Source organism: Alnus glutinosa, chromosome 7 (assembly GCF_958979055.1).
Source record: "Alnus glutinosa chromosome 7, dhAlnGlut1.1, whole genome shotgun sequence".
Classification (NCBI taxonomy): Eukaryota; Viridiplantae; Streptophyta; class Magnoliopsida; order Fagales; family Betulaceae; genus Alnus; species Alnus glutinosa.
Genome location: NC_084892.1, coordinates 18,519,988 through 18,531,747, shown reverse-complemented (window position 1 = coordinate 18,531,747; position 11,760 = coordinate 18,519,988). Strand labels below are relative to the sequence as shown.

General features: G+C 37.8%; 1 protein-coding gene across 2 annotated transcripts; it reads right to left on the bottom strand.

Annotated features, from left to right (window-relative positions):
• Window positions 1-7,763: 7,763 nt before the first annotated feature.
• On the bottom strand, window positions 7,764-10,825 carry LOC133872308 (uncharacterized). 2 transcript variants are annotated; one of them, XM_062309793.1, is made up of 3 exons: window positions 10,396-10,825; window positions 9,583-9,712; window positions 7,764-8,288 (listed from the first exon to the last, which is right to left on the bottom strand). In XM_062309793.1, the coding sequence occupies exons 1-3, from the start codon at window positions 10,771-10,773 to the stop codon at window positions 8,068-8,070; spliced, it is 729 nt and encodes a 242-aa protein (XP_062165777.1). In that variant the 5' UTR covers window positions 10,774-10,825; the 3' UTR covers window positions 7,764-8,067. The 2 variants fall into 2 exon arrangements, with proteins under 2 accessions (XP_062165777.1, XP_062165776.1); XM_062309792.1 differs by having other exon boundaries at window positions 10,375-10,823.
• Between the last annotated feature and the right edge of the window lie 935 nt (window positions 10,826-11,760).

The following is an 11,760-nucleotide window of genomic DNA, read 5'->3' as shown; positions in this document are numbered from 1 at the left end:
CAGCCCAACGGTCTTTCGTTTCATGGTGCCCAAGGATACAAAGTCCAAGGGTCTTTCATTTCATAATGCCAAGGGATACGCAGCCTAATGGTTGTTACATGGTGCCTAGGGGTACGCAGTCCAAGGGTCTTTAGTTCAACGTTTTGTTCCGTGTACATCCTTGTGCTCTCGTGACTTACATCATACATGTTCCTACTTTCACACACTAATGCAATTTTAAACGTTTCATGCTTTTCACATCATTCTCATTGTAACATGAAACCATAACTCATTTGAAATCATCTTAAAACATAACTTAACACAATTGAAAGTATTGAAATCAATCACAAGCATATATCATCTCAAAATATCATTGGCTCGGTTTATAATAAATCTAACATTCATTTCATCATAAAAACTTCAATAAATATAATATCTTTTCTCAGTGAGTTAAATACTCACTTAGGCTGCTTGACAATTGGATATAAAGAAATCTTCTTTGTAAGCCACGCAATGTATCACTGTACAATACATTGTGATGACAATTAATACTAACACATAGTATTTTCTAACTCTAAATTGTGATGACAATTAATACTAACACATAGTGTTTTCTAACTCTAAATTCTTACTTAACTCCTAAATTGCTCAAGAACTAAAACCCATGGAAAACCCATAAATTTCTAAGGTTCCATTTGACAACCCATTAACTAATAATAATAACCCATAAGATTATCTTAGGGTTAGACACAAAAAAATACAGCTTGAACACTTATTAAAATCTAGGGTTTTGGGTCTTACCTTGATTTCTCACCAAAAGTGAAACCCAATGCTTGGAAATTGCTAGAATAGTTCAAGAACACCAAATACCTAAAGAGATTTAAGATATTAAGTTCAAACATCTAAGGATTTACTCAAAATCTAGAAAAGTTAGGGTTTTTGGAGTTACCTCAAAACGATCGGTGAAAACGTAGATCTTGTAGCAAGGATTACGTTTCCGGTGTCGGATTTGAGTTTGGAAGCTTCAATCTACTAAAATCTAGGGTTTATTACCAAAGCCTAGGAGACAAGATGGAGAGAAATCGTTTGGGAGGAGTGAAATGGGTAAGAAATGAGTGTTTAACATCTAATTCATCTTTTTAACATTTAATTAGCATCGTGGGTGTTATATCCCTCCCTCCTTATAAGAATTTCGTCCTAGAAATTTAAGCTCTAAACCGTTAGACAACCTTACATACATGTATTTTATCTAAAGGAAAACACAAAAATGGTATGATAAAGTGATCATACCTTGGTTTACTCAAACTAATGGGGATATCGATCCCGCATTTCTTGTTCAAGCTTCCATGAGACTTCTTCTACGCGGTTTCGCCATAAAATATTCACTAGTGGTATGGTATTGGTCCTCAATTGCTGTTCTTTGTAATCCAACACTTGCACAGGAAGCTCTTCATATGTCAAGGTTGCTAGAATATCAAGAGGCTCATAGCTTATAACGTGTAAGGGATCATGAACACACTTCCACAACTAAGACACGTGGAAGACGTGAATGCCCACCAAGTTAGGAGGCAATTCGACCTTGTATGCTAGAAGGCTCACGCACTTCAACACTTGGAATAGTCCAACCTAACTTAGATTGAGCTTGCCCTTATTGCCAAAACGCATTATGCCCCGCATTAGCGACACCTTAAGATACACAAGGTCCTCAACTTTGGATTCAAGCTTGCAGCAATGCTTATCCACATAACTTTTCTATCGGCTTTGGGTGATGAGCATCCACTTCCAGATGAGTGCAACCTTCTCTTTCGTTTCCTGCACCATTTCCGAGCCTAACAGTTGTCTTTCACCAACTTCATCCTAATATAATGGCGATCTACACTTGCACCCAAACAAAGCTTCATACGGACGGTGTCATGCCTATAGTTTCTTGAAAACTATTATTGTAAGCAAACTCAACTAAAGGCAAGTATCGTATCCAGCTACCCTTGAAATCCAACACGCACAACCTAAGCGTATCCTCGAGAGTTTGAATGGTTCTCTCAGATTGGCCGTCAGTTTGCGGTTGGTACGCCGTGTTAAAGTTCAACTTTGTTCCCATTGCATCCTGCAATCTCCCTCAAAACTTCAATGTGAACCGTAAGTCACGGTCAGATACAATGGAAACCGACACTCCATGTAGCCTTACTATCTCCCGCACATACATCTCTTTTAGCTTGTGTTGTGCAAATATCTACCTAGATAAATAGGTAAACAAATGAATGTTTTACTCATAAGTGCACAAGATCAAAACAATAGTATTGAAAGCAAGTACGAGATCATTCCCACGAGGATTGATATAAATTATGCTTAAAGAGAATTTCCTAAATAAATATCTTGAATGAGATGAGATAAATTATTGATTTGAAATAATAATAAGAAAGGGTAGGGCTTCGATATCCACCGCTATTCATACTCAATTAAGAATCACAACATGCACAATACTACAATCATAACATGATACTTAATGTTTGCCAACCTAAAGGCATGGCATCTACTCTAATTCTTTTCTTTCTCAAAGGATTTAGCATGTCATCTACTAAAAGTAGCAGTGTGTGGCTGTGAAGCAACACTACAATCATTTGAAACACCTTTCCTTGCACTCTTCTTCGAACCAAAAAAGCATGTTAGTAATCAGTATCATGCATGTAAGTAATTATTGGTAAGTAGTATTGAGTCGCTTAGTTTTTTGTTAGCTAGTTGTGCACCTTCCCGTCCACTTTTGTTAGATCCAACACTTTGCGTCTGAAGTCCACATTAATAACATAGTAAAAGCATGTAAGTAATCACATATACACTGCTTAAATCAACAAATATATAAGTTCAGGGCTTAATGAAACTCACACTTGCTGGGAGTGGAGTAGGCAAATCAACTTCAATGGCAGGTTCCCTATAATTTGATGCCTCCATTTTCTTCTTTGGACAGGTCCTCGTGTTGTGCCCCATCAGTTTACACTTCGAGCATTTCATCCTTGCGCCAAACTTTCTCATTCTATAAGGATTTTTTGGATCTCTTAACTCATCATGAGCCATTCTTCTAGCCTTCTTAGGTTTGCCCAGGGTCAACCTGGTCCTTAACCACTATTCCTCACTAGACATTGGATATATTATTGGATCGTATGCCTTCTTGTACATCTCAAGAGTATAGTAATTATTCACATAATCCTTTGATTTCCTTCCATCTTATTGCAGAAAATGCATGTAAACATGAAATCCCAGTCATTTCCTACTTCTTACATCTACATGTCCTTTTCCTCAAGTCCACAACATACTGTTTTTTTTTTTTTTTTTTTTTTTTTTTGCTCTACTTCAAACAAACCATCACCAGCATATGTGAAAAGGCAGTAGATTGCCTCTTCTCCAATTTCCTCAAGCTTCTCCATAATTGTGGGGCACAACTTATCCTTCAATGCTCTGATGCCATTTCTTTTAAGCCAGTACCTTCTTATAAGCTGCTTTCTAATCATCTCAAGAATTGTCAAAATAGGCTTGTTACGAGCCTTCTAGCTGTATAAGTTGAAACGCTCACAAATATTGTTGACAAGAAGAAGGTCACATTTTGGATAGTCATTAAACCATGCTCTTGACCACCCGCTGGGATCAATCTTGTCTAGGTAATTGAAGGCATCACCATTAATTCTCTTTAACTCTTTCATATGATGTCTAAAGTTGGCTACAGTATAAGCCGATGTTCGAGCCCACAACTTTTCCTATAGGGCCACGTACCCTCCGAAATCCTTCATCTCGAAAGTTGGCATATAAATGCCTTATACAAACTCGGTGATCTACCATTTAAATAACAGCATCAAAACTTGGAATAAGACCCTACAACAACAAATGTGAATATAGTGAGCCATGAAAAAAAAAAGAAAGAAAGAAAAGAAAAACCCACTAAAACAATATGTAAATTATGTAAGTAATATAACTCACCTTCTGGTAATCAAAAATGAATGTAGGCCTAGTGTGCCTCCCATGTGCACCAAGATCTGACACTAGGGTTTCCAAGAATCAAGACCAATTGTCCTTTGTCTCATCTCCTATCACAGCAATTGAAATTGGTTACATGTTGTTGTTGGCATCCCAACCAACTGCAGCCAATAGTATTCCCTTGAATGGGCCTTTAAGAAAACACCCATCTAGCCCTATAGGAATCCTTTTTTCATGGCTGCGAGATAAAAATATAGTCTTTGAAACTTAGGAGCCAAATCAAGGTTTGATCTGTCCACCTTCATCAACACACAGCTACTCTTGTTAGTATGTTTCAATGTTTCACAATAATCCCACAACCTACTATATTTCTCCTCCAATTTACCATAGATATTTTTTCTTGCCTTTCTCCTACCCCTATACATTTGGCTCCTGCTGACATTTGTTGGGAATTGGTTTGCAAAGACATGTTTGTGCAACGAAAAATAGAATTCTCAAGCGAAGTTCGAACTTTATGAAGAACATGTGAAGAACAATACTATTTTAAAATAAGTTACAAAGCAAAAACACTTACTTGAAGAATTTGGACTCCTTGACTTTTTGGGCAAAACTTTGCTCATTGCTCCTCGACGAAGAACGCGTGATTTCAGGAATATTGAAACCTTCAGATTTTCTCACCAATGACTAATGATAACCAAGAGCGTGGGCTTTCATCTTTCTCTTCAAAACTTAAACTTATTCTCGAGAGTTAACTCAAGAATATTAGTTCTTACTAAAAACTAAAGAACTGTTGCAGTCACTTATCTTTTACAAGAGATACATGTATATCTATTTATATGCTCTAAATATTAGGAGAGGGGGAGATATAAGCAATGTGGGACAAGCTGTAGTAGAAGTTCTAGTAGAGCTAGAACTCCACTAAGGGTGGACAGCTAGAGTTTGGAAAACCCTAGCCTTCCACCTCATGGCGTCAATTCGTGGGGTCAAGGAAAAATTCCCTGGCCCATCCGTCAACTACAATCCCTTTTGGGCTTGAATTTTATTCCAAGGCCCAATCTCTCCTCTTACATCTCATACACAGTTTTTCTCTAGTCCATATTTTTAATAAATAAAAAATAAGCAGCCTAACAAATAAAAAGCTTGATCTAGTTAAATTAAATCAGCTTGGTGAAGGACCTAAAGGAAAAAAAAAAAAATAACCAAAATAGTTCCAACACATCGAGTCACTATTTACTTACAATTGATTCCACTAAAGCACTCTAGTTTATATTTTTTATTAAAATAATTAATCCTTTAAATTTACTTAATATTGACTTTTGATTCCTTCATGAAATCTTCCATAGCAAAATTAAAGCCAAGATACTGTCATTTAATTCTCTACCTCTTTATCCTTGAGTCATTGATTTTATCCATTATTCCCGTACTCTGAAAGGCTTATCACATGTACATTATATTTTGGTATCTTATACCAAAATGCTCCGGCAGAGACCGAGAATAATCCAATCCATAAAATTTATCTCAAGGGCAAATTTCTTATCCTTTTAATAAAGGACTTGGATTCCTTCTTGAGAAAAGATTTCTCACAATGTTAATTGTGATCACCCAACGCACTCTTCTCGTTGGTCAGGAACTCTCAGTATTTTCTAATCTATAAAATTTATCTCAAGGGGAAATTTCTTATCCTTTTAATAAAGGACTTGGATTCCTTTCTGAGAAAAGCTTTCTCACAATGTTAATTGTGATCACCCAACGCACTCTCCTCGTTGGTCAGGAACTCTCTCGGTATTTGCTCAATGTCGAGCACTCTCCCGGTTGGCCAGGCACTCTCTCAATCTTTGCCGACTGCCAAGCACTCTCCCTGTTGGTTGTGCACTCTCTCAGTCTTTGCTGGATGCCGAGCGGTCTTAAAACAAGAGCTTTTTTGGCTACACCTGCGGTTAGAGATGTCTTGCATCCTGACCGATCGGTCGCCCAAGCGGCGTAGTTAAGCTTCATATGTTCAAGTATTTCCTATAGAAGCTCAAAGTAGGCAAACAAATGTGGCAGCTATGCTTCTCGTTAGCTTAGGCATGGCTGGACCATAGTCTAGGTTGATTCAGTACGTCAGTTGATAAGTAATAATGATTTAAAGCATCATTATTTATCCACAAGTGTGCTAAAATTGGTTATTGTTGAGTAATTTCTGTCCAACTAACAATTATGTAGATAAATGTAAAGTGGATGGTAAAAGTTTTACCCAACTATGGTGGCTGTGAGTTGTTGAGCTTCTGGACATCAAGACAAGTTTAATTCCGCTAGACTTGGAATTTTGATGCTCGAAACTTTGTCCCTTTGGATATGGCCCTAGGAATCTTGCCCTTCAGAACGGGCTCTTCTGCACTTGGCAGAGTGTGTACGGCAAGGAACTGGAGTTTTCGGTTCCCATTTAAATGGGAAGCAACCTTTCCACTATAATTTCCTACAATTCTTCACTTGGAGGGTTTGACTTCATAATTGAATTACACGAGCCTTCGAATATATAGCTGACTGCATGCCTCGTGGAACCGAGGGTGCAAGTCCTAATGATCTCTCATAAACTCGAAAATGGCTTCTTGGAAGTTCAAGATGGCTTCTCAGAAGCTCGAGGCTCGAGGCAGCTTCTCGGAAGCTTGAGATGGTTTCTCAGAATATCGGAACGTCTTCTCAGAAGCTCGGAATAGATCCTTGGAAGCTCGAGAGTCAAAATTTGAGCGCTTGGGACTATTTCGAAGATTTGAAATTCTCTTCTATGGGAAACTCATTCGCCAATCTTAGCCATGATTTTAGATAGATGAGAACTCATCGTTCTTATAGATGACGCCAAACAGTTGATGCAGTTTTTTGTACGACCTGTCCGGCGATGAGCTACTTACAAAAGAGATAAAGCGTCATAGGATCCGTTGGTGTTTAGAGGACCAAGGACACTAATGCTTGAGTTAGCATGATATTTGGAGTGAAATAAAAGAATAAGTTAAGATTTTTAGGAGATCCAGAGTCTGTTTTACCTGATGCTTTGAGTTCCTTTTATAGGGTTATGTAACTGATTCTTTGTATAACCGTGTGTTTTTGAAGAGATTGAAAATCAATCCAATATCAAAGTCTCCGATCTCTTGGGATTTGTATTCCTCCATAAAGAGGATTCTGCAGTTATTATCCATATAGTATTTGTATTGGAGTAGGATTCTCCAATATATATATATCACGTTAATTGATGTATTGATATGGTGTTTCATGTGAAGAAGAGCTTGATTATTTTTCATGTCGGAGTACATTGGTAGTATCTAAAAGCGTGATTGGACATTTTGTTAGATAATAGATAGACAGAAGGTGCCATTTTGATGACTAATGCCAGTAATTTGTGGGTTTCTTCTGGTTTTAAATTGATTATTTAATGTGGGATTTTATATAAGTAAGGCTTACTGGCTTATAGAGACCTTAGATTGTTTGAACTCAGGTACTGTATGTGACACCTACGTGCTAATTTCAAGAATCGACGAGGAAGGATTAAAGGGAATGTCATATAAGGATGAGGTTTGGCTATAGACAGGGCTTTAACTCAAAGGTAGCTCCACTTCTATATCATCGAGGTCAAGAAAATGGACAACAATTTAAGCTTTTAAGTACTTGAATCTCTCTAACTTAGAAAATTTTTTTTTCTTTTTTCTTTTTTATACACGCTTGATAGTTTATATTAGACCATATTAAATAATGCCCATTTTATTTCTTTTTCTTTACTCATAATAATGTTTATCACTATGAATAAAAAGAAAACGCTCACTTAATAGCGATTACAAGCCAGGCCATTAAAATATGTGACTATCCTCCATATCATCCCTTCACCACCAACACCCCTAAATTTCCCAGTCCAAAAGAAAATGGGAAAAGCAATGGGGACAAAAAAATAAAATAAAATAAGGGGGAGTAAAAAAAAATGAGGGTGGAGGGAGGGGGAGCTCACATCCACCATTTCATGCCCCTCCCTCTCCCTATCACGATCCGGACATATTTAAGAAATCGTCGATAATACATGTTAGCTCAGCAACATCTGACGGCAGTGGTAAATTTTGTCAACAAAAAGAGGGGCTGCCAACATCCGAAGAGAAGTAGTTATTTAGATTTCTTTTGATCAGAAACCCTGGATCCCATAATCTTACAAACAGCCTCATCTTTTGACTGAAGTAGCTTTAGGGCTGGATGAACCTTGAGGTCTCCCATTACCAACTTTTGGCCCACGTCCAACTCACTCAAATCAACATCAATATAAGGAGGGATGACATCTGCTGGACAGAGATACTTAACAGTTCTTTTGATGGTATTCAAATAAGCCCCTGCCAAATTTGTTATACAGCAATTAGACTCCAGCCAATTTGATCATTAACATTGTTCACATCAACTTAGATTCATAAAGAGGGAACAGAATTCAGGTAGCAGGAGTATGATCACCTAGAGCGCGTGAGTACTTTCAAGTCAATGTACAAGACCAATCCATGATCAGATTTATGGAGCTAATTCCACTATATAATACCTCCTACCTTGTAGCTTCCAGGAAAGGGTTGTAACACATCTTTACATTCAAATCTGCTGAGTTAACTTACCTCTAAAGGAGAACCTTTACTCTTGTATCATCAAAATTATGCTTCTCAACTGTGAGAGATCTCAGTAGACAGTAGTAAATCTTGTGTATGTCACCTTACGTTGCTTTACCTTCTTAGTATGTGTAGTGGATTTATTAACTTAATGGCAACTCTAAACATTCCCTTAATAAACTCTATTCAGATCTTATCATTACCTCCAACTACGTCTCCAAGATTACAGCATAACCACATTCTGTCAAATAGATTCTAAAAAGTAGGTTTTTAGATTCAGTGAAAAAATAAGGGAAATATCTCTAGTCGTATAAGTGAAGACTAGTGAGCATCCTGTATTTCACAAAAAATCGAGGAAAACTAGCTTCTGAACGTAAGTAGATGAAAAAAAAACTTTTTTTCTTTTTTTGTAAGTAATCAAGAAAACACATAACTAGTAGGAGCAAAAAGAACAAGGAAATCATGATAACTAATCATCAAAGGAGAAACAAAAGTATCTCCCATGAGAGAAAACTAGTCAAAGATATTAAATGAAAGAGGATTTTGATAAAACAGGGAGACAAGAAAAGGTCTTCAAAAAAATAGTAGTGTAAGAAAAATAGAAGGAAGAAGTGTGTGTGTGGGTGTGAGAGAGAGAGAGAGAGTGACCAGGAACAAATCTTTAAACTAGAAGGAAATTGGTGTGCAGGTGAGCAAACACCCACATTCTTTAAACTGTTCAAGCTTAAAAATAATAAAGACCCAGCACAAAGCCTTGCCATATTAATGCTAAGGCCACAGGTATTGTATGAGAATGAAAACTGTTAGTCAAAAGTTGATAGAACCCATGAACAAAGATTAGTTTTGAATATTTTCAAATAGCACAATTCTGGTCCTTTACTAAACACGATATATACACAGAATGTTCTCACTAAATATGTGATTCATGAACGTCGATGATAAATCAAGAAAAAAAAAATCATATTTGTGACACAAAAAGAACATTCAAATTCAGTCACACCATGATATTCTATGAATATAAACCATGTTGGCTTACCTTTCCTTAGTCCAGGCGATACATCTTCTCCTCTGAATACAATAGGAACATCAACTTTCAACAAAGCATTTGAAGGGGCCCTTACGAAGGTAACATTGAGCGGTGCATCTGTGGCCGAATTCAGATGAAGCTGGCACAATTAGGCAGAGATTCAACTTAATCCAGACCAAATGTCATATCACCAAAAAAAAAAACAAACAAACAAAAATTAAGTACAAAAATTAAGAAACGGCTTTGAGGTGGGCCTATTTGGTCGACCTATCAAATTTGAAGGGATCCACCCAAAATTCCATGGAATTTAAAGGTATAATTCTATAATCCTATCATCTGGAATAATGTGGTTGAAGAAAATTGGAGCCGCCACCACCACCACGACGGCTAATGGCGTGCTTACGATCACATGAAAGCATTTCAAGCTTGCTGCTAGTAGAAATTTGTCAAATTGATTGTCATTTTCCAAAATGGTCAAAAAATCTTATATGAAACAGAATGGAGCAATTCGCTTTTTTTTGGAATATCCGTACCCTCTCTAAATTTGGTTTCTAACTAAACAATTACTGCAACACAACCAATAAATACTAAACGAAATCCTCTAGTCAGTCAATAATTAGACTTGGCCAAGGCATTGTTTGCAATTCGTTTTTCTCCACCACTTTCTCAAAAAGGAGAAATTCCAGAAAACAATCAAGCGAATTTCCGAAACTTCTCCCATTTTCCTAGGCTTTCTCGGGAACCAAACACAGCCCTAAGCAAACAAAGAAAGGAGAGAAAGAAAGAGAAGAAAGAGAGTACCAGGCGGGGCAGAACGCGAACCTTCTCGACGATATCTTTGGGGTCCAATATATCGGCCCTGACCTCGAGATCGAAGAGCCTAGACAGAAAGAAGGAGCGGCCGAGGTGGTTGACAAGCTTGCGGATCTGGTTGGCCTGGACGGAGATGAGGCGCTTGTTGCCGCCGTGCTGGCCGTCCTCCTGCTCGAAGATGATGCTGGGGACGCGCCCGACCTTGCGCTCCTTGGCAGCGATGCTCTTGCCTGAGGTGAGCCGCGGGATCGCCACGATGGTCTCGGCGTACTTGGGGTCGGGCCGAGGGAAGACGTCCCCCTCCGCGTCGTGGAAGATGGCGGCGGCCGCCGATTGGCTGTAGCGCCGGAGGTGGATGGACTTTGACAAAACGGTGCGTTTGAGCATGGTTAAGTCTAAGAGTGAGGGCACTGAGGGGGGGGGGGTTAAGGAGGGTTTTTCTCGAGGGAAATGAGAGCGTGGATGAGATGGAGAGACGCTAGGAAGAGAAAATGAGAGAGTTGTCACGTGCAACACGCGTGCAGTAGATTGTTATCATTTTTATTGCAAGAGCACGTATTTGGTGGAGAGTAATCTTTTTACCACATTTCTTAGGTGGAAAGGTGGTCCCCCACCTTATTTTATTTTTAAAACTCAAAAAGTAGTAGGGAACGACCTTACCACATAAATAAGGTGGTGAAAAGTTGTATAAAAATGTGCAATGAATCATTACTCGTTTGGTGAAATTTAAACTTACATTTTACTCTCCAGAAGCTCCCCTATTAATTTGTTTCTTCTAACCTTTCTCTTTAAAGAGAAGTGATTCACAGGGGACGGTTTATCGTCCCCCGTCCGTTATTTTTTATTAAAAAAGATTATTTTAATAAAAATGACGGGTGGGGGACGGCAAACTGTCCCCCACCTGCCGTCCCCCACCAATCATTTTCCCTGTTTAAATAGAAGAATGTTGTACTTTAACAAAAAATAATAATAATAATAATTTAAAGAAAGAAAAAAAACGATTTATTTTTTAATTTTTAAATTTGTCCACCCATGATTTTTATGTATTTCTTTTTTAATTTTATTTTTAGTTTTAGTTTTAGTTTTAGTTTTTGAATTTTTAGTATTTATTATTTTATTAAGGGTATTTTTGTCATTGGTGGAAACATTGACAATTTTTGGTAGTTTGGTTGGGATATTGTCCAAATTACAAGTTTGGAGAAGACATTGTCAATTAGATTATACTTTGAAAGGGTACGTGGACTTTACCCTAAGTTTTTCATATTACTTGTTCACTAAATCGAGATGCGTATGTGGAAACGTGGATGGGTTTTGTAATGTCCAACGGATAGCTCGAGCACTTTAATGCTTATCATCGCTTATATTTGGTCTTAG

Bases quoted from the DNA above. Each gene is read 5' to 3' on its own strand.
- LOC133872308 (XM_062309792.1), bottom strand. From the start codon at position 10,773: ATGCTCAAACGCACCGTTTTGTCAAAGTCCATCCACCTCCGGCGCTAC. The intron at 9,713-10,374 runs GTACTCTCTTTC...TAATTGTGCCAG, and splicing joins TTCGCGTTCTGCCCCGCCTG to CTTCATCTGAATTCGGCCAC. The intron at 8,289-9,582 runs GTAAGCCAACAT...CAAATTTGGCAG, and splicing joins ATCGCCTGGACTAAGGAAAG to GGGCTTATTTGAATACCATC.